General features: G+C 37.9%; 2 protein-coding genes across 2 annotated transcripts; one reads left to right on the top strand and one right to left on the bottom strand.

Annotated features, from left to right (window-relative positions):
• Positions 1 to 1,015: 1,015 nt before the first annotated feature.
• Positions 1,016 to 12,864, top strand: LOC146708432 (up-regulator of cell proliferation-like). The gene is made up of 16 exons (XM_085460803.1): positions 1,016 to 1,044; positions 1,155 to 1,238; positions 2,748 to 2,831; positions 2,917 to 3,009; positions 3,551 to 3,634; positions 3,741 to 3,833; positions 4,139 to 4,213; positions 4,578 to 4,640; positions 4,745 to 4,867; positions 5,230 to 5,295; positions 5,610 to 5,735; positions 5,821 to 6,112; positions 6,190 to 6,235; positions 6,972 to 7,241; positions 7,329 to 7,595; positions 10,339 to 12,864. The coding sequence occupies exons 1-16, from the start codon at positions 1,016 to 1,018 to the stop codon at positions 12,807 to 12,809; spliced, it is 4,266 nt and encodes a 1,421-aa protein (XP_085316929.1). The 3' UTR covers positions 12,810 to 12,864.
• A 349-nt stretch (positions 12,865 to 13,213) lies between these two features.
• cabp2a (calcium binding protein 2a) lies at positions 13,214 to 21,830 on the bottom strand. Its single transcript, XM_085460310.1, has 7 exons — positions 21,720 to 21,830; positions 21,268 to 21,489; positions 17,473 to 17,503; positions 16,148 to 16,282; positions 15,005 to 15,114; positions 13,960 to 14,107; positions 13,214 to 13,757 (listed from the first exon to the last, which is right to left on the bottom strand). Exons 1-7 carry the CDS (start codon positions 21,765 to 21,767, stop codon positions 13,732 to 13,734), a joined length of 720 nt encoding a protein of 239 aa, XP_085316436.1. The 5' UTR covers positions 21,768 to 21,830; the 3' UTR covers positions 13,214 to 13,731.
• Positions 21,831 to 22,491: the final 661 nt, after the last annotated feature.

The raw sequence follows: 22,491 nt of genomic DNA, 5'->3' as shown, positions 1-22,491 counted from the left end.
GGTTCGTCTTTCCTTCATGGGCCACACAAATTATTATCAAGGGGTTTCTTTTGTCCTGCTTTTTCTTCTTTTTAACCTTGACTCTAATTCATCACTCTTTGCATACCTACCAAACCCTTCTTCTTCAAAATTGTGATTAACTCTTTCTAACCCTCTAAATGCTGAGAATCATACTTGATGATGCTATATTTCTAAGAAAGGCAAACTGACTTTTCTGGTTTAAAACAGTTAACAGTTTTTGATGCCTGTCAGTTAGACTAATAATTTTATTTGCTCTCTGATTGTTAAGACTTAAGAGAACAAGTTAATAAAAACAGAAATGATATATTATTATAGGGCTTCAGTTAGGATTAGGGCTGGTCCTGTTACTGATGACACATGGACCTCAGAGGGTTAATATTTTCTGTCTTGTAGTAGTGAGTCCAGATTTATACCATGACCTATTTTTCCTCTGAATTTGAAAGTGACAGTAGTTATTAGAATCAACATTTTAAAAAACATTGTAAAACTTTTGTTTAAAATCAGTACTTTATTATTATAATGACAAATTACTAGGTCTTATAAATTAAACAGAACCAGAATCTGAATACTTTGTTAATCCCTAAGGAAATTATGTGGTTACAGTTGTGCCAAGAAAATAACAGTAACAGTTATTATATATTACAAAGTTTACAAAATATAAGAAATAGCTTTAATTTTCCTGTATCCTTTTGGAATCACATTAAACTTTAAAGTTAAAGGCATTGTGGGCAACATAATTTACAGCTGTTTACAACTTTTTTCAGTTCTTATAACCTCTGAAATTGTGAAATTTACCCCAGTGTGTCTAACATTATGCACTGAAATCAGAACACAACCATATGTTTATTAGATGACTCAGTATCATTTTAGGATTTGACACTTGATATGTGGTTTTTAATTACATCTGCAGGTTGGTACTCATCGTCTATGGCCCAGTAGCAGTATTGTCCAAAGGAGGATGGTGTAAGGTTTAATCAGAAAATCAGAAAAAAATATGGAGTCTTTGGAGAACGATGATGCAAGGTATGGATCCTTTTTTGAACTTTTTGTTCTCAAAATCTACTAAGCAAGATTTGCTCTTCAAGGACAAATAATGAAGCAGATTTACAGAATACTGTTTTGATACTTTTAAGGGTCAGAGTGAAGAGCCTTGTGTCTAAATTCTGTGATAAAGAATTGACAGGAATATCGTCTGGCTCTAGCGACAAGAGCAAAAGGTGAGAAGATCTTTCAAATGACAGCGCTACTGAAAAAATATAGAGATATGTCAATTACATGGTGACTTACTGGAAAAGGCTGCAAGTTGTTAGTGCTGTATTTAACCATCTGTTTCAAACCTTAGTAACCCATTACATGCCTTAAGTCTGTGCTTGCTACTCCGATGATTATGCTTCAGATGAATGGTCAATAGAAAATTTGATTATTTTGACACCTCAAGGTAGTGAATGAGTGCACATAAAATCTTTTCAGGTGTCCTCCAGCCCAGCATAACGGCAAAGTGGTTTAATAAACCCATCCAGGCATGAAAACACAGGTGTTGTCTGAGAAATGTAATGCAAAGCAAGAACCCCCCCAAAACAAAACAGAAAGAAAAAGAAGATGAAAAAACACAAAACGAGTCCACATTCGATTATGAAGCCAAGTCTCCTGGGTGAAGGTCCAGCAAATGATTTATGCTATAACTTACAAATCTGTACTCTTCTGCTATTTCAGTTTTCCGGTGACATTCACACTGACATGGTTTGATGTAAAAATGAAAATGATCTCTTTCCAGAATCGTTTTCCATCCATACAATTCGCCCGTGAAGGAACACACACTAGTCATGCCTCCTGTACATGCAGCATGATAAAGCAGAGACATTAACTCCAGAAAAAACTCCAGAAAAAAATTCTGTCATAGACTTTAGTCAATTAGTCTTGACTGGAGATTATATAACAGATGTACTGTTGTATAATCTCCAGTCAAGACTAATGTCTTCGTTTCCTTACAGGAAAAGATTCATGTGATAGAGATGTGGCAAGGGATGGGCAGAGACTGATAAGACCCAGTCAGGCAGTGAAAATAACTGGACACCAGGCATAAACCTTGCAAATGTATTTTGAAACAAAACATGCTCCATGATGCTGTTATCAGGATTTATGGCCCCCTTAGCAAACCAGAAGGTGCAGGAAGGGCCAACTACAGTAGTACAGTAATATTGCTGCCACTGATAACAATGTTAGAGGACACTGAACCTGACAATATTCAAAACACCTGCAGTTTGTGAAAAGGAAGCCAAGGTTTCATAAACTCGGACTGAAGACACCAAGGCCAAAGTCCTGTGACTGTTTTGGTACAGAGTTTCAAAATTAAACAGTAACATGCTCACTTACACATTAAAAAAGTAGTTTAAGGAAGACGAAAAGATTGCTAACCTCATGTTAAATGCGACAGCCATTTAGCTTGTCTTAGCAAAAAGACTCAAAATAGTAGGTAGACACATCCTGCCTACCAATATGCATTCCTCAGGTAAGATCTCAGCATCTCATTTAAGTATGATGCAGTTTAAGGAACTGTACTCTGCTTTGTCAGTTCAACTGAGAGCTTTGATAAAGACTCATTAACTTCCATTTACATGTAATACACATATCAAGTAAGCCCATGTGTGGAGAGATTTGTGTGTTATCATATCATGGAATCATTAATTAAATTTTTTACATTCATGGATTTTGTGATGTTTTCTCAGTGAGAAAACACCGGGCTCTGCACACTCTGTCTGTGCCTCACAGAGTTCCTCCAAAGACGTACCTCTCCATTTCAAGAAACATCTGTAAGATCTACCTTTGAGCACCCTACTGTAGCAAGCACATTTTAAAGGATGTTTTTTTTCTCACTGAATCCTTCTTTCTACATAGTAAAAAGACACAATGGTCTAAAAATGAACACCAATCTGACTGTCAGTCAGTGAGCTCTTCCAAAGATGTACCTCTCCATTTCAAGAAACATCTGTAAGACAGATTTTATTATTTTTTCATCTTTGTCTGTGTCTTCTATGTTGTGAGATGTGATGATTCATGTGCTATGTGCTGAGGTGTTTTTTTTCAGTTCTCAAACTGATCTCCCTGTTGGAGCTCAGTCTGGGGGGAGTTCTTTTTTTCTCCTCGTCTTTCCTCATGTTGTGCATTTTCCATTGTTATACGTCTGTCTGTCTGTCTGTCTGTCTGTCTGTCTGTCTGTCTGTCTGTCTGTCTGTCTGTCTGTCTGTCTGTCTGTCTGTCTGTCTGTCTGTCTGTCTGTCTTCTTTTATTATTACTGTTATAACTAGTAGTAGTACTAGTATGACTTAATTATTTTATTTATATTGATTTTTTAGCATTGATAGTGGATTTATACTGGCATGCCTGATATTTTAAAGGATGCCTCATGTAGTTTTTAATGTAAGCTCTGTGATGTTGTTAGTTTTGTTAGAGATTCAAAAATGGTATTATCTTCCCTTAGATGTCTCAGCTGTTTAAAAGACATACAATTTATTGTTACTTTTTTTCTCAGTGAGAAAACACCGGGGTCTGCACACTCTGTCTGTGCATCACAGAGTGGCTCCAAAGACGTACCTCTCCATTTCAAGAAACATCTGTAAGATCTACCTTTGAGCACCCTACTCTGACAAACCTCCCTATTCTTTAAAAAACACAATTTAAAGGTTGTTTTTGTTTCTCATTAAATCCTTTTTTCTACACAGTAAAAAGACACAATGGTCTAAAAATCAACACCAATCTGACTGTCAGTCAGTGAGCTCTTCCAAAGATGTACCTCTCCATTTCAAGAAACATCTGTAAGACAGATTTTATTATTTTTTCATCTTTGATAGTGAATTTTCTCTCTTATTTCTTTTTTTATGGTTCTGCTGCTGCTGCTGATTAGTATTAGTAGTAATAGTAATAGTAGTATTTATTAATTTATGAGTGATGGATTTTAGACTGGTATGCCTGATATTCTAAAGGATACCTAATCTAACTTTAAATGTAAACTCAGTGATGTTGTTAGTTTTGTTGGATTTTTTTTAAAATGGACAAAATCTGCTGAGTATTTTTATTTTTTTTGTCATCTGTTTAAAAGAAATGCAATTTTTTTTCTCAGTCAGGAAACAGCGAGGTCTGTCTGTGCATCAGAGAGTTCTTCCAAAGATGTACCTCTCCATTTTAGGAAAGATCAGTAAGGCAGATTTACTCACGATTCTTCTATTATTTTTTAACTTTGATGGTGGATTTTAGACTCAAATGTCTGACGTTATGGTTCCCATACCTGCAAGATTCTAGTTCTTTTTTTATTTATTTTTTTAATTTGCAGTACAGAAGCCCTATAGAAAGCTTGTTGAATTTGTTTTACAGTAAAACAGTAATATATACCAGATTTTAATAAAATTTCTTTCCGTGGTTAAACCTTCATTAGTGACAATTTTATTAAAGTTAACTGTGTCTAGCTGGAATGGGTGAAATGTAAACTTTTATCCTTGCATTTTTACTAATAAAATGGCCAAATAAAGCTTGAACGTCCTAGTCTTATTGTTGTCTTTCAGAAAAGTATATGGAATGCCAAAATATTGGGGTGGACATATGAGTGGTGTTGCGAGTCTTCCCAAGTATGTTTTAAACATTGAAATATAGTAGACAGTATGCCATACAGCATGTCTGTTGAATTAACTAAATACAAGCATAACATTTGCTCTTTGCAATGATTTTTCAGGTTAAACTTAATGGGGCCTACAGCTGCTGTATATCCAGTGAAGACATCTAATATCATTGAGGAGGCTAAATTTTCTCCATGTTTGCTGAAGAGGACTTCCATTGATGACCAACCCCAAAATCAGTAAGACACTCAAATCTGGCGAGTTTTATTTTAAGCTTTTTGAACCCTTTAAAGCAGGTTGTTGTTAAAATCAGGTTTGAGTAGCCACCAAAACGTTAACTGAAAATTCCACCCAATTAAGAACAACTGACACGTATGTTTGCTAAAGCTAGGAGTATCCAGCTCAATCTGCTCATGCATAAATTTAATTTTGACATTGGAAAGCATAAAAAAGATCCAACCCTCAGTTGTTGAGTAAAGCCATCTTGGTAACCAAGCTTGGTACTTCAATGTGTTTAAGCTTGAAAGTCTTGCTTACCTTGTTCATAATTGTGAATCCATGATAAGAAGTAGCTTAACAAATGATGTCATTATTCTTTCAGATTGGAGAGTCCACACTGGGACTATTTTGAACAAGAGACAGAATCAACTTTTGAGGACAACAAAACGTACGCCAGACTTTATCCCCAGCAGTTTAAATATGATTTGCTGATACTGCTTACAGACTTTTTATTGGTGTCTGGGATACCCCCAAACTAGGGAACACATGTGAATAGGGCGCCTTCCCTGTCGTCTCCAGCTTAGCTACATGCACAGTATATAAACTGTAGAAAGTAGATCCAGTGTTGCATTGTCATGCAGACCTAAAGTCAGAGACTTTAGATAGTAAAACAACATACCTCCATTGAATTCTTCCTGCTCATATTACAAAATTTTGAGATGGTTGGAATACCCCCCCCCCCCCCCCCCCTTTGCCTTTCAGTCGTCACCAGGATGATCTAGAGAGAGCAGAATCCACAAAGTCATCTACATCGGGTTACTCATCATCTAAAACAAGTGGATCAGGGGATTTCGACTCTGACGTTGAGACTGTTATATATGATAATATGTAAGATAACTGCTGAATTTCAGTTCATTGATAAAGAAGGCAATGCCACTACTAATCAACCTTTTACTTTTCTGTTTGAAAACAGACAGGTGATCTGTGACATTTGTCGCAAAATTGCTGCTGTGAAGACCTGCCTGACCTGCAACGTTTCCTTCTGTGAGAAGGATGGCCGGCAACACTACAAAGTGGATGCCCTGAATAGACATAAGCTCATAGATGTGTGCAGTGAAGTCGAGAGAAAACGGTGTCTTCATTATGAAAAGTCTCTGGATTTCTTCTGCAGGACTGATCAGATGTCTATTTGCAGCATTTGTGCAGAGGGGAAACACAGGGGACATGACATCACTGAGCACAGGGCATGGAGGACACAACAGGCCGTGAGTCAAGTGAAAGGGTGATATCGAAATCATCGCTGATGTGCTGCATTTTTCTTACAATCGCTATTTAATTACAGTTGTCTGATGATGAAGAACCCGAGGACTATGAAATGCCACACAAAGGTGACTGACACTATATAATGATTCACTATGGCATCTAAGTAACAATGATCTGTGGCTACAATAAGAAATCAATGGAGAGATTCACCATTTAATGAAGTTTTGACACTTTCCTCTTTTCATATAATTTATATGAAATTAATACAGGGAAAAAGACTATCAAATTTTGTTCGGAAAGTTCAGTTTCAAAGCAGAAAACAGAAAGTAATGACCTTCGTTGATGAATATATATGGATGGACTGCTGACAGCTTATACCTGAAATGCATTTATATTGCCATCTGTAAATACTCAGAAGTACAATCACCAGTGTGTGTCATTACCTTAGATTTGAAGTTGAGCGCACTGCTACCATGCCACAGCAGACCAATAAAGAAATAGAAACATCTAAAATGGTCAAAGTTAAAAGTGTGCTGTTGGCACTATCTTCAGAGATTTATGCCTCTCCAAAGCCAATTAATTAGACAGACTTTGAAGTGTAAAACATGTTTTTCAGGTATTAACAGATTCATTATCAATTATAACTTATAATGACTAAATTATTGAGTCATTCTGTGGTTTTAAGACAAGAAATTATTATTTTTAACCATATTTAAAAATTGTGTTTTGCTACATCAGTTGAATTTTAAAGTCATGATAATGTTGGAATCAAATGAATTCAAATATTTATCTTTTTTTATCGTTAGGTAAATGAGTACAGCGGAAAGAAAATGTTTTCTTATTTTACATTACATTTTCCAGTGGTGCCCCCTCCTGGTAGGATTCAGTTCCCGTCAGTGAAGCCAAACTCGGTGGTCCTCAGCTGGGGAAACCCAAAGGGACTAGAAGGACCCAAAAGCTTCAGGATCATGTGGAGCTCTTTGCAGAAGGTGGAAGGTCGCTTAGTCATCAAAAATTTTCATAAAATAGAAATAAGCAACCTTGAACTTGGACAACAGTATTTCTTCAGCGTGGCCACAGAAGATGAAGATGGCAATTTAAGCGAATGGGTCACTGCAACTGTTTTCACAGGTAAAATCTGAAAATCCACATCATTTTTAGATTTGCTTCACTGTTCATATTTTAATTGGATTAAACATAATCACTGCTCTCTTGCAGTTGTGTCACCCCCTCGACATTTAACAAAAGAGCACTCCGATGCTACATCTCTGACCTTGAAATGGATGGATGGAGAAAAAATGGAGGGAATTCCTCAACAATTTCTCATAGCTGTTGAAAGTCCAGGAAAAGAGCCTCTGGTGATACACACCCATGATTACTGCAAAAAAGTCTCTGATTTAGAACCAGACACAAAGTACACCATCTCTGTCTCAACAGTGGTGAATGATAGGTGCAGCGAGCCAATTTCTATCTGCACACGCACAGGTGAGATGATGTTAAAGCACTTGCTTTTTAATTATTATTTTTTTTTAATGTCAACTATATAGACATATTTGAAGAATTACAACTGCTAGCATTTATTTTCTCACATTACATGTACAGATATACTTTACTGGTACCAATTTTCAAGAACAATTTTACTACAGAAGAATAAAGGTGATGAATGATACCATGAATCTATGGGAAAGAAATGCTAAAGCTAGATTAAGAAGAGAGGTGATGATCAGCGAGCGGCAGTGTGGCTTCATGCTATGTTTGTGTTGATGAAGAAGTATAGAGAAGGCTGGAAGGAGCTTCACTGTGTCTTTGTGGATCTAGAGAAAGTATATGACAGGGTGTCAAGAGGAACTATGTGTATGTGAGGGTGGTGCAGGAGATGAGGACAGCAGAGACAGTGGTGAGGTGTGCGGTAAGAGTGAGAGATGAGTTAAAAGCAGTGTTAGGAAGGTTACTTTTAAAATGTATTCCACTACAGATTACAGAATACATGCCCCCAAATATATTTTGTAACAAGCTTTTTACAACTACATGAATGTACTATTGCTGTGTGATTTATTACTATTACTGAAGGATACTTGTCATACCAACACCAACTAGATTTTTAAATCTTAATATAAAATGAGTAACAGTAGGTGGACATTAGGTAAGGCTGCACTTTTTGCAGCAATCTCGTATAGAAAACTTTTCCGCGCATATATAAAACAGGTCATTATGCAGGCTGCAAGTAGAGGCGACATGGGCCACGAGATTGAGACTAGGGCTGCCACGATTAGTCGACTAGTCACGATTACGTCGACTATTAAAATCGTCGACGACTGATTTAATAGTCGACACGTCGTTTGAAGCTTTGTAAGATCACAAAAGACGCAGGAATAAGTAGTAGGATTTAAGAGTGTAATAACGGACTGAAACAGAAGATGGCAGCACTGCATGTACAAGGATGCCAGCTGCCGTTAAACCCCGAAGAAGAAGAAGCTGTGTCCCAGAATTCATAGCGCAGCCCAGCGCAGTTTCCAACAATGGCGGCAGCTAGTTAGTTTTAATATTACTCTTATTATTCTTTCTGGGTCACAAAATAAACGTTTAACATATTTTCAGGCGAGAATGTAGCTGTGTAAACCTCAAATATCTGCTCAGTTTATCAGGACACCACATATTTTCAAAAGCGCTCCGACGTTTTCGGAGACGTCTGTTACCCACTAGCTCGATAGCTAGCCGGGGGCGAGGCTCACTAGAGCCGTGAGAACACCGGACTCCTGGAAAATCGTTTTCAAACCCACCGCCGTCTTTCGCTACTCAGGTTAAACATGATACATAAGTCACTTACCATAGATAACTTAAAAATGTTATTGTTTGGCTTTTTTCAGTGTTTTATTTGTTCCTGAGTAAATCGGTTTGGCTGAGATTAAAGTTATAGTTTTTACACAGCTGAATAAACATCAAGCAGACAGCTGATTATCAGAAGTGTGAGATGCTGGAGAATTTACTCCGGTGTCCTGTTATATTTTAGATAGCAAGGAGTTTATTAAACTTTACCGAAACATTCTGCAAACTTCATTAAAATTTAACAAACTATCATCTTGTCTTTATTTTTAGTTAGCACATACCTTAAACACTTAAAGCTGTAAGCTAATGATAGTTATATAAGAGCAGATGCTGCTGGTGCAATAAGCTGTACGTTTTAAGTCCAATGGATGATGATCTGATTAGTCGACTAATCGCAAAAATAATCGGTGACTAGTCGACTATCAAAATAATCGTTTGTGGCAGCCCTAATTGAGACACAGGCATTAGAGCCTCTTAATGAGTGTTTTGTTTGGGTTTCCACCGGAAACAGAGAGGGGACCGCGTAACATATGAAACAGGAAAAGACCATCATGTAATCCCTTTATTTCAGCAAAGTAACTGTATTCTGAATGCCACCTCTTTAAACGGTAACGGAATACAGTTACTCATATTTTGTATTTTAAATTGTTAACGCCGGTACATGTATTCCATTACTCCCCAACATTGGTTAAAAGTGGTGCTGCGATTGGGGTTTTCAGTGGTGATGGACAGACTGACAGATGAGGTCAGGCAGGGGTCTCTGTGGACTACAATGTTTGCAGACAACAGTGTGGTCTGTAGTGAGACAAGGGAGCAGGTGAAGAGAACCTGGAGAGGTGAAGGTATGCACTTCAGAAAGGAAAATGAACGTTAGCAGAAGGAAGAAAGAATATGTGAGGGAGGCAGATGGCCTTAGACTGTCATGTTTTGTTATTAAGACATTCTGCTTCACTTGTTTTAAATTTAAAATAAATGCCATTAAATTGCCAGGTTTTAGCTTGACTTGAGGTTGATGTAAGGCAGTTGTGAATTATATATGTTTTGTGTTGGTTACCAGCCCTTCACACTAAAGCTTTACCATGATCCAGTCACTATCTTAGTATGTTATCATGCGTCCTCTGTGGGTATCCTGATGCTCGGTTGTGAAAAATAAATTGGTGCTGTCAGCGTTAATCTTGTTAAAATGGCGTTAATGCCATAACCACATTAAGGCGGCGTTAATAAGCTAAATGTGCTAACATGTTTACGCCGTGAAGCCCCACGCATGGAGTGATCCACAATAACTCGCTAACTGAGATTTGCCATGTTAATGCGGTTATGGCGCTGACAGCACTAGAATAAATGCATCATAATCAGTAAAAATGACCTAGTACACTTACTGGTTTCTTTTGTTAATTCACAGAGCCAAGTCTAAGGCAGGTGTTGTCAAAGATTGGACTGGAAGACCAGTATGACACCAAGCTCACACTTAGCACTGTCCTGGAGATTAATCAGTATGATCGATCACAGAGGAAACCAAAATCTGCAAGGGCAGTTCCTGAGGCCTTTTTAAAGCAACTCATGTTGCTGAATACAAATGCTAGAAGTGCCACATGTGTGTCTCAAGATGGGGACAAGTGCAATGCTATCAATCTTTTGGACTTGGTAACTGCACTGTTCCTTTGTTCAGACAGTGCTCTTCAGCAGGACTTGGTCCTGAAAATGTCACTCTGTCAGTTTGCTGTCCCGCTCTTGCTTCCAAACTCTGAAACAAGAGAAATCACAATGATGCTGTGGTCTATGCGCGACATTGTCCGAACTTTCAGACCCTCTCAGCAGGCGTTCCTAAAGTCATACTGTGATGAAAGACTTGTGCTGTCTGATATTCCTTTGGTATCGTTTGTCAGGCTGGGAAAAACATCTTTGTCCAAATCTCAGATGTTGAACAAGTTGCTGTGCAACAATCAGCAGATTCATCACACATTTTGTCACCGTATCATGGCATGTTGTGATGTTCCCAGAAGAATTTCAGATGGACTGGTGGAAATCAGCTGGTACCTCCCGTGTGGGAACAGGAAGATGGATAAATTCACAGAACCATTGGCTTTTACCAATATGAGAGGAGATATCAAGACTTCTGAAAGACAATTTGCATTCCTCTGTCAGGCATCTGCAGCTGTTTACATCTACTGTGATGAATCAGAAACTAATTACTTCAAGCATCTGGAAGGAAAACATCTGGAAGCAAATATCTTTTTGATAAGCAGCACACAGGGAAAAAGCTATAGACTCAAACAACTGACTGTGAACCCAAGATTAAAGATGACTGATATTAGTCAGATTAAAAAGACTGATACAGAACTACTAAAGGCACTCCAGGAATCAGTCTCTAAAATGCTAGTAAGCCCCCAAACCAAAAAAGTGTCATTGGCAGATTTGGCTTACACAGCTCACTGTTGTCAGATTCTCGTTGATGAGGATAGGGATGAATGCCAGACTGCTTGGGAGAATGCGAGTAAAATCACTGCAAAGGTAACTAACATCTCTGAATTCAAAGACAAGCAACTGCCTTATCAAGGAAACATCTGGAAAGCAATTTCATGGGTGGAAACTGAGTGCTGGAGGCTACGTAAAGTTGGAAACAATAACCCTGGCAATTACTGCGAGTCCATAAAAGAAAAAGAGAAAGAGCTGAGGAACAAGCAGCGAAGTTTTGAGATGACAACTGCAGTGGAATGCTTTCACCATGGGATGACAACCTCAGAGGTTCAACGCTACCATTTTCTCAAATGGCTGGAAATGGAACTGGATAACCTGTCCAGGCATCAACTGTCAGCTCTCCAGGATCGATACAAAGAGCTTAGGCAGAAATCTCTCAAGGAAACAAAAGAAATTGTGGAAACTGACAACCAAATTTCAGCTTGCTCTTTAAGAGTAGTCCACTTTGTCAGAGAGTGTGGGCAGCTGTATAATAATGTGAGTTGCCTGCCAGAATACAGTCGTCAGAGAAAAAACATCGAACAGCTTCCTGGACAGTGTGCTCAGATGATGCTTGATGGTTTCCCTCTTGAGCTTGTTGATGGAGATGCAGCAAACATCCCAATAAAATGGATCAGCCAGGTACTTACTGAATTGCATAACATCATGAATTCCAGTAGCAAGCTTAAGGTCATCACAGTCATTGGAGCTGAAAATTCAGGTAAATCAACTTTGCTCAACACCATGTTTGGGGTCAGGTTTGCCGTCAACGTGGGTACATGCACCAGAGGGGTATTCATACAGCTGATCAGTGTCAGTAAAGACATCAGGAAAGAGCTGGGCTGTGACTGCATCATGCTCATTGATACAGAGGGCCTGAAGCCTCATCGGATGGTTCGTGATGATCACAGCCATGAACGTGACAAAGAAGTTGCGAGCCTTGCAGTGGCACTCAGTGATGTTGTAGTTGTCAGTATTTCCAACGACAGCTCCAGAGAGAAAGACTTCTGGGAAATGGTGTGTCATGCTTTTGCAAGGCTGAAGGGTGTTAGCAAGAAGAAGCCAGTTTGTCATTTTGTACATACAAACATGTATGACATGCCTGCTTTGGAGCAGCTGAAGAGAAGTAAAGAGCTGATGGAACAGCTCAATGAAATGATCGGAAAAGATGTTAAAATGAAGAAGGCCAACATCAATAAGCTCTCAGATGTGATCAAGTTTGATCTAAACAATTGGAGCTGGTACATTCCTCCAGTGTGGGATGGGACTCCACCAATGGCTCCTGTCAATGTTGGCTTCAGTGCAACTGTCTATACTTTGAAAAAGGTTCTAATAAATGACCTCCAAAAGTGCCCGGAACGAGGGGATCTAATTCAATTCATCGGGAAGGTAGAGCAATTCTGGAAGACTGTGTAAAGAAAATACATGAAACTGATATGGACTTAGTATATGGCCATAAGCTATCTGACCACAAAAACGTATTTATTTTCAATATTGTTCACTCATCTTTGTTATTTACAATGTGTTTTCTGAGTCATTAAACGCTGTACAAATGAAACATCAAAGAGGTATATATGCATACTGTGTATGCTTACATAAAATAACCATGTACTATGAGGCAGGTTGTCAGTTAAATTTCACCAAGAGGAAAAATGGTGCAAGGATATGAAACTGATATTCACTGTGTGGTAGACACAAATCACTAGTAATTGTTCTGAAACAGGTATCAAAAAGATATTAAAAATATTGTTTCAGATTCTACTCTGTATAATAAATATTGTAACTCATAACAAAGCATTCATGTTTTCTATGTGTATTAGATATTTCACAGTTAACGCATTCAAGTTTAAGATGAAGATTCTATAAGTGGCATTAAAATATTGAAATTCAGAAAATACATTTTTACATTCATATTAATGTTTCAACAAACTTGTAGATACTAAACTGCATAGTGACCAATTCACCCAAATTACAAATACAATAAAGAAACAGAAAATACATCTTATAATTGAAGTTTCACAGTATCTAGTCAGTGCAAACAGGATCTTATTTTTTCAGGCTTTTAAATGCAATTCTTATGCAAATTCATATGAATATAAACTTTTAAAGACACCATAGGTTTGGTCTATTCCCGCTGAAATATCACTCTCATCTCTCGTTACACACATGATACATATTAGATTTATACAACAGTAACACATTTAAGGGATTTTTATAAGAGGTTTTGCACGTAACTGAAAAAACACCAAGATGTCTTTGTACATGTGAGAAAAACATTAACAGTCCGTAGTCTTGCCAGTGTTGTGTTTAGTGCAGTAGTGTGAGGTTTACTGAAGAATCAACGAGACATCATTCTCACAAACTCTGTGGAAAGAGAGAATATATTTGCATTGTTTGTTGGGAAAAGGGCACTCCCACAGTATCCACAGTCATCTTAAAAATCTTTAAAAAGATTATATCATCCCTAATTGTATTACCCCCCCCCCCCCCCCCACACACACACACACACACACACACACAAACACACCACTACCACCGATCTTAACTAAGAGATAAATTGTATCACCTTCAAAGTCCACCTGTCCATCCCCGTTGAGGTCAACATCTCGCAGGATCTCATCAATCTCGCGGTGGTTGAGCTGCTCACCCATTAGCTTCTTCATGGCTTCCCTCAGCTCTCCAAGGCTGATCTGACCATCGCCATCAGAGTCAAACTAGAAAGCAGAATGGAAGGACTTTAAAAGGAAAATAAGCATTTAAAAAAAGCAAAACAAAAACATTTTGGAGTGTCAGTTTGAGGGAAGGCCTACTCAGGTTAAGCTGGGCATACACTGTGCGATTTTTGGCCCATTTTGAGCAGATTTTTCAGTCGTTTTGGGGATCGGCCCGAGTTTCTCCTGTGTCGTGCATCGTGTAGTATACATGGTAACGAGAAGGGATTAACACCTCACGACCAGCTCCCAATCATCAATCGTATAGTCGCAAGAAAATCAAACCTGTTTGAAATCCTGTCGGCCCTCATGAGGGTGTCAACGCAGCCTCTCACACTATGCATGCGCAAACAGAAACGGAGTAGCATGGCAGTGCAGCGTGTAGAACTTTGGCAAGCTCATCTGAGCCTTTTCGATGTGGCCTCACAAAATTATCATGACTGGACCAACCGTGAAAAGAGTTGGATGGACATTTCTGCTCATTGCTAGTCGATGTTTTTCATTAGCAATTTAACAAAGTTGATGGTGGTGTGTGTGTCTGTGTCAGTTAAAGAGAGAGAGGGAGAGAGAGGGAGAGCGAGAGACAGATTTTGTGTTATAAGCTTCATGTTATGGACGCACAGTGTGCATCGTCACCTACAAACTTCTCACCCCTGCGATTCAATCGTACAGTTTGAGCAGGAGCTGATTAAATAATTTTTTGAAGAATAATTAAAAGGAAGAAAAAAAAAAATCGCACAGTGTATGCCCAACTTTAGCATGACTGAGGTATGGACCTCAGTCATTTGTTGCACCTTAAATAGCATACATTAGGAGAAAAAATTCTGGACCGCATTCATTTCTAAACCCTAGTTTAAGCCTGGATATGGTTTTCTGTTTTGCTAAAATAAAATTGCAGACCTCTTTGAAGGCGTCCCGTAACTCTTTAACCCCAATCATGTCTGCAGTCTCTGCAAGCATTTTGGGGCCCATCAGTTCCACAAAATCCTCAAAATCCACTCTGCCACCACCTAGAAGAAATATAAATATGCATGCATAGTATATACAAGTAAATAACAAATTGGATTATTTACTGAAGATCCAGTGGTACGGAGTTAATTGTGCATGCATATAAGACAGAGCTTAGCAGACCCACGTCAATATGTTATAAACAGAAGTCATAATAAGAGCATATTTGCAGTGATGTGAAAATGTGCAATGAAAACTGTCCACTGCAGCCATTAGCTGTGTTTAGGACATGTCTATAATTTAACTAGTTTATTTGTATCATCTGGCTTTATGGTTAATTAAAACTGCGTGTCATCTGCATAGGAATGAAAATGGAGTGTTTTATAATAATACTGTAAGGGAAGCATCTATAATGTAAAAAGTTATGGTCCTAGCACAGAACCCTGTGGAACTGTGATTAACATTTGCATGTGAGGAAGACTCGCCATTTACATGCACAAACTATACTGCAGTGATTCAAACCACTGCAGGACAGTTCCTAAGAAGATGATTCATCATTCATATAATTCACTACACTATTTCTGTGCTATGATGCACTCTAAATCCTGACTGTAACTCTTCAAAGAAACATTTTCAAAAGCTCATTTAACTACTTGACAGCTTTCAGGAATTTTGGAAATAAATAAGGTTATAAATGTGAAATGATGTAAGATTTATGTTTTAATTCATGGTAAAATGTCTTTGAGCAGTTTTATAGGGTCTAGAAGACACATTGACACATTGCTGATATGAAGTTTACTCATATCACCATTTAACAGAGTTGCTGTACTTAATGACAGTACCAGTGAATATTTTTTTCTCCAATAGTTAAAAAGTTATTTGTAAAGAAATTAATTAAATCATTGCTAGTTAATGTAAGGAGAACATTTTGGCAGTTCATCAGACTTAACAGATTTACAGGTGAAGAAAGGACAAACAGACATTTTGGACATCAACTGCTTTGCAGTTCTGCTTTATCCTGGTGCTCCTTCACTGGTCTTCCGAGTGAAAGATTTTAGGGAATTACAGAATTATCTGTCTGTGTTCAGGACTCACAGATTTGCTGGCTGAGTTCGATAAGTTCCATCTCTGTTGGCATGTATCCCATAGTCCTCATGCACTCGCCCAGGTCCTTACAGCTGATGAAGCCATCCTTATCTTTGTCAAATTCTCTGAAGGCCTCACGCAACTCTGCAAGTAGAACACATCAATACAGATTATGCGAAATATTTGCCGTTGGGCAAAAGTATGACAGAGTACATTTGCTTTCTTGACAAAACAAGACACAGTTTCAGTCTCAGCTGCCCTGGATCAGTGAGTGTACATTGAGATGGGGATGGGGTATCTGTCTGAGAGTGCTTTTTTAATACTTCCAAATTGCTTTAGTTTTTATTTGAACTATTTTTGACTTGTTGTTAGTATGACATAGTAAAAAAATAATTTTTCAATAATGTTTCACGGACTTCTCTGTTTTCTGTGACATGCTGGATACAATCTTTGGACCAAATAACTGATTTCTGTCTTATCAGTGCTTGAAGATGATCACAGTTTTTTGGCAACACCGTGCACTGTAAATATTCAATATTTTTTTTTGCATAAATATGATATTTTTGCCCCCAATAAAATTCTTTAAAACTTATGAAATACTTATGGTCGTTCATCATTATATCAATAAAAATGTAAAAACAGAAACTGAAGCTGCAAGGATTGTGAAAAATTATATTTTTAAATTGCTCCTGGGACTTTCTATTTCATTTGCAAACTTTTTATTTTTGCATCACTTTCTTATGAGGCATTAATGTTTTGAATGAGCTTTTAAACTTTCATCTCATTATTTATATGGAGCCTTTCTTTTTTCTTTCTTCTTCAATCTTCTTACAACATTATAACACTGAGTACTTTGCACTCTGCTGCCTGTTGTTTGTGAATAGTGTGACATGGATGATTGCAATCCATATCCAAACTTGTCCAAATAAAATTAACCTGAACCTGAACAGATGGTGACACAGATCCCCCTGTCACCATTAAATCATTGCAGAAGAAATATATCAAGTTTCTACTACACTAAACCAGTCATAGAATCTATATTTAAAATAGAAATGACATTTTCATGTGCATGTACGCTGTTAAATTGTGAGCCACTACTGAGGAATAGAAGCGATGTATGAGTGGAAGTTAAATTGTGAAGGATTATTCCTCCCTGTGAAAGATAATCCTTCACTTTGTTCTTACACATTTCAATGCAAGACAGGGAAATTAAAAAAAAAAATGTTCACAGTTAAACAGAAGGTTTGAAAGGAAGGTAGATGAAAAAGAACAGAGTGGAATGAATAGACTGAGAGACAAGGTGAGGATTAAGAATCTGGATTAAGAATCTGTACCTTCCATCTCTTCTGGTCGTAGATCTCTGTCCTGCGGTGGTGTGGAAGAAGAAAGGGCATACATAAAGAGAAATGAATAGTCAGACAAGTTATACTTTGAATCTGCTCTATTTCAGTCACACAAAATGCTGGAAACATTTTTGCTTCTTGTGCTTTTACTCCTCCACTCCTCTCAATCCTGTGAAACATTTTGTTTGTTCTATGTTCATCTGCTCAGCCAGAGATTCTATTAGAGGATTATTGGGTTTTTGATCTGACTGACCCTAATAGCCTTTTTAGTTGAAAACTGCTGCTACCCAGCAGCATTCATGTCCAGTCTCATTCTGCCCGTGTTGGAGAAAGTCTGCTGTGCATATGCTCCACAACAAGCTTTTGAAATACAATGTACTAACAGCAGATTCATAATGACATACCACCTAAAAGATCTACCTTCCAAACAAGCAGCATGTAACAAAGTTATAAGAAAGAAAGAAAAATTAATTACATCATATGCTGAGTAAACTGGTGAAATATTGAATTGCCACTTTAAGAAATAAAGTGAAAATGAAATCATAGAAATAAGAGTGAATTATGACTTAAACTAAACATAATGCAGTAACAAATACATGCATAATTTCTTTAGTGATTAATAAAATATTCTAATTCTGATTCTGATTCAACATAAAACACCATTTACGGTTGTTGTTGAATTGGCTAAAGGAATGCAAGGTGACACCAGGATAAATTTGTACGTGATGTGTTCTTCGAGATTGTGACATCATCAGCAGGAATAATACAGCCCTGGATTAGAGGATGCAGGAGAGCGAACAGTGGCAGGGAGATTACAGCGGTAAATTGTATTACAAATCATGAAGGCTTATCGGTTTTTCATTTCTCTATCTGCCAGCAATTTTTTTTTCTTATCTGCATCTGCAGTCCAGCTGGCTTTTGATTAAACGAACATTAACACACCTGCACAGGCTGAACAGAAAAACGTGTACCACTTTTTTTTTTTGTCGTACCTTTTGCTAAAATTTGTGACAGATTTATTCACAGACAAAGGCAACGGTTTTCTCCTACCTTTGTTTTTTTGTGGTCCATTACCAATCTACAACAGTTACTACTGCTAAATCGTGACTTTAGAAGACTGCAGAAACTGAGCAACAATAAAAGTTTATGAAGGAAGGCATGTAGCACGACACAACAGGATGAAAATGCCACGAGATTTAGGTTTAAATCTTATGTGAAACAAGTTTTGCTTTCAGTCCTCGTTTGCTTAGGTTTAGCCAAAAAAACAAACAAACAAAAAAAAAAAAACCTTGATTGGGGTTCAAGTTATGGTTTGGGTTGAAATAAACCCGTTTACAAGATTAAGCACATGTTATAGAACTCAGTTTTATCAGTGTCAACAGTCCCTATCTAAAGTTAATAACGAGATTTCATATTTATCTATTCATTCATTCATTCATTCATTCATTCATTCATATGCAAGAGAATTGACCTGGCCACTTTGAAATATAACTATGATGGTAGTTAAACTTACAGATAGCATTGCTAATACTGCTAAAAAAAATGTATATAAAAATTAAGACAAAATATGAAGTCATGTTTTGTGAAGTTGTATTTTGGATTTTTGAACCCAGAGATGATGAACGACATTGATCTGATTATGGAAACACAGACACTGTACACTCTTATGTTAGTGATTTGTCAACCCCAAGGTAGGCCTGCCCTGAAACACACCCTGCTTATTTGTGTATTATACCTTAATTAGGACTAAAATGTATAAAATGAACATTACGTTGCAATTGTAGCTGTGCAATTGAGAAAATGAACTACAGAAAGCGTTTAAGAGGTCAGAGATCAAGTGTGTAACACAGTGACTGTAATGGACTTCAGTATTAACAAACTTACTCTGTGCTGCTCACCATTAGAAAGAATGCAGGTTTAAGACACTAACACATTGACTTCCCTTTTTAGACTAGTCTATCTTTTATGTAGTCTTTACTCAAAATGACAATATTCTGATATGATTAATTTAAGATTTGCTGAAGTTGGCTGGAAAATAAGTTTGCCTGTATTAACACAAGATTATTTCCTTGACTTATTCGAATAATGGCGTAATTAATCACCATCTCCTCAACATTACTAATCTCACATGTGTATATCAAAATTTATCAAAATTATTTGCCTGTTTACACATTCGGCAGATTCAAAGCAACATTTTTTTTTTAATCACACAGTATGGAGTAATGTTTCTGAAAGACTAATGTTCACTCTTCTTTTAGCTTGTTTTTTGGTGTCTGACTGAAATATCAAGCTGTTTGTCTGCTGAATGCTCCACTACATGCACTTGATGGTTGCCTGCTGTGGCTGAAAATGTGGCATATGAAATGAGTGAGGCTGGATCAAGACATAGTCCAAACTCCTGAGGAAAATTACCTAGCTTTTTAGCTGCTAAACGCCTCACTATATTCATTAAGCACTTCCTTGCTGGTGCTGTGAAAGTGGTGTACAGAAGGTTTATCAGTGTATTTCCTCTGGAAACAGCTGTCCACTGCAGCTGGTGCAACTTGCGTGTCATAAAAGCAAAGCAATCAGCTAAAACGTCTTATAAATCTTAAGCGAACTGCAGAGACTGAGTGTTGAACTGCAAGGGACCACTTTCACATTAGACATAGCCATTTGTTCAATTGTTATCATATACTGCTTGCTGTGAAAGACATGCTAATGTAAACTGCAAATTTAAACTGCGGTTGTCAATCAGTTGATAAACGAGACAGTGACTCTGCAAGGCTGTAGTTAAATATATCAATAGACTATTTCAAATCACACACCCAAAAAGATTTTTTAGGGTGAGAGGAGGGGTACACCGCGGTCTGTTATACGGCTAACACAGAGAGACAGATTTTAGCATTCTCACAGAAACTCGCATTCACCTTACGACCAATACAGCAAAGAAAATAGTATTTACATAACCACATTCTGAATACTCTTTTTTCATACTTTTACACTTCTTGCCCATTTTCACTTCAAATGGCATCCAGTATCACCTCTGATCATACACCACTGTTCTAGGAGCGCTTTTAAACTAGTTCCTTGTCTGTGTCATTTCCACTTTCCCCATGTATGACATTAATTTGTAATAAGAGGTGCGCATAGAAGACTCCAAGACTATAAAGGTACCTGAATCTGGACAAATTTTTGTGTCACGTATCAGGTCTCGTTATCATTATCCTTCTTTTATAGCTGTGAAAAAAACGTAGTTTTATACGTTTCAACAGTTTTTATTTCTTATTTCATTTTAATTATTTGCTAATTTTTTGTTTTTTGTTAGTTTTAGTTCGAGGCGTAGTGATTATCATCTTTTAATTATAAGATGAAGTGGTTTTTTTCATGGGTAGTCACAGCCTTTGATGTTTAGATGTCTATCTCACTAAGCTCAACTGACATGAGAATGACCAAAACATGTCCTTTCTCACATGTTTTTATTCAATTTACTTTGGCTATTTGTGTAAAAAGTAATTTCAGTGTACAATAACTTTACTCAAAATAGTAGAATACATATAAGTTTGTAAGTAAGAGGCCCTCAGAACATTTTAAAACATTTCTATAGATATGAATATTGATTTCGTGATTGGTAGAGATGAAGGGCAGAGGAGCCGTGACGATGACCTCAGCTTCACCTTAACCTTCCTTTGGATGGCACTTTGGAAATGGATGGATGAAAGGATTTATGGGAGATTTTGGCAATGACAATTCTGGCAGTTCTGTATGTTTGTGTGGTGTGTGTTTGTAGTGTGGGTAAATACATACAAGCTGACTTTGGGCGAAGCCCTGTCTGAGGAAGATACATGCAGGCCCCACTATGTTATGCAGCATGTTGCAGTTCTTAACCAGAGCGCACAGGGGTTCATCAAACTCACGCTCGTTCCCTCCTTCCTCCTCATCCTCTGTGTCCATCTCCCCTGCATCACCCAGTCCCCCCAGCATGGCAGCAGCCAACGGGGTACCACTTTGTTCTATGGGTGACATTACCTTACAGGAGAGGAACCAATCGGATTATGAAACACATAAAGCTATTATCAAAATTTTGGCAAATTTGCCATTTTTTGTACTGTTACAGATATTTTCAATAGATTTATTTATTTTGTATATTTCAAATAAAAGCAAATTTGAAACGTCTCTTGTGTCAAGTAGAGATGAAATAGGAAATTGCTATGAAATCCTAGTTTTAGTTATCCAAGAACAACAAAATGTTTCCTTACCTTCTTCTTTTTACTGTTCTTTTTAGAAGTCTGGTTGGTGTTTCCCATCACCCTGCCCTCTTCTCCTTGTCTTCCCCCCTCCCTTCCCTCCTTGCTGGTCCTCACACTTCTCCAAAGTTTATCCTCCTCTTTTCCTCTTTCTCACCCTTCTCTGTTCAAATGTCACATGAAACTCCAAAATCCATACTAGATCCAATGCATCCTAGGTGGCAACGCCTTTTATCGCCCAGGAAGGAGGAGGGCAAATGTTTCCACTTGCACCTCTACTACAAAAAGCGACTCCTCTCAGTGCATGTGCTTCAGTCCCAGATCCTATTGGTCCAGTGGTGTGTATATGATGCCACATTCAGTCCTAAACTCCTATGGGTTGTTGGCGGCTGCCATGATGAGATTTGAAATGTTTACGGTGATATTATGGAATCGGGGCAGGGTGATGGAGATTGACGGGTTGGGGTGGGAGAGTTGGGTCATATCTGAGCTGAAACAACCCGCTGCGCCAGACTCTGGCTCTGATTGCATGACTCGACCATTTTCTCTCTCCCTTTCTATCCCTCTCTGTCTCTCTCTATCACACACAGACACGGGCATGCGCTCTGTTTTTCCCTTTATCTGTAACCCCCTTTTGCTACAAGTGATCCCTTGAATTTGGACCAACTTAATCTAATCCATCCCACCCACCTACCCCTCTCTCTCAAACAAACATCATGCTTATGGTTTCCAAATGACTAGTCTGGCAAAGCTTTGTGTGTGTGTGTGTATGTCTCTAAGTCAG

The sequence above is a fragment of the Copadichromis virginalis genome, linkage group LG6, assembly GCF_057382275.1.
Source record: "Copadichromis virginalis isolate Kocher_CV1m ecotype Utaka linkage group LG6, C_Virginalis_male_GT1.1, whole genome shotgun sequence".
Lineage (NCBI taxonomy): Eukaryota > Metazoa > Chordata > Actinopteri > Cichliformes > Cichlidae > Copadichromis > Copadichromis virginalis.
The sequence above is the reverse complement of the archived record's forward strand: the minus strand, read 5'-3'. Positions and strand labels throughout refer to the sequence as shown.

Excerpts from the sequence above, each read along its gene's own strand:
- LOC146708432 (XM_085460803.1), top strand. The coding sequence starts at position 1,016 with ATGGAGTCTTTGGAGAACGATGATGCAAG. Across the intron at positions 1,045-1,154 it reads TTGGAGAACGATGATGCAAG|GGTCAGAGTGAAGAGCCTTG; the intron begins GTATGGATCCTT and ends GATACTTTTAAG. Across the intron at positions 6,236-6,971 it reads CTATGAAATGCCACACAAAG|TGGTGCCCCCTCCTGGTAGG; the intron begins GTGACTGACACT and ends TACATTTTCCAG.
- cabp2a (XM_085460310.1), bottom strand. The coding sequence starts at position 21,767 with ATGGGAAACACCAACCAGACTTCTAAAAAGAACAGTAAAAAGAAGAAG. Across the intron at positions 21,490-21,719 it reads AGAACAGTAAAAAGAAGAAG|GTAATGTCACCCATAGAACA; the intron begins GTAAGGAAACAT and ends CTCTCCTGTAAG. Across the intron at positions 15,115-16,147 it reads CGAACTCAGCCAGCAAATCT|GTGGTGGCAGAGTGGATTTT; the intron begins GTGAGTCCTGAA and ends TATTTCTTCTAG.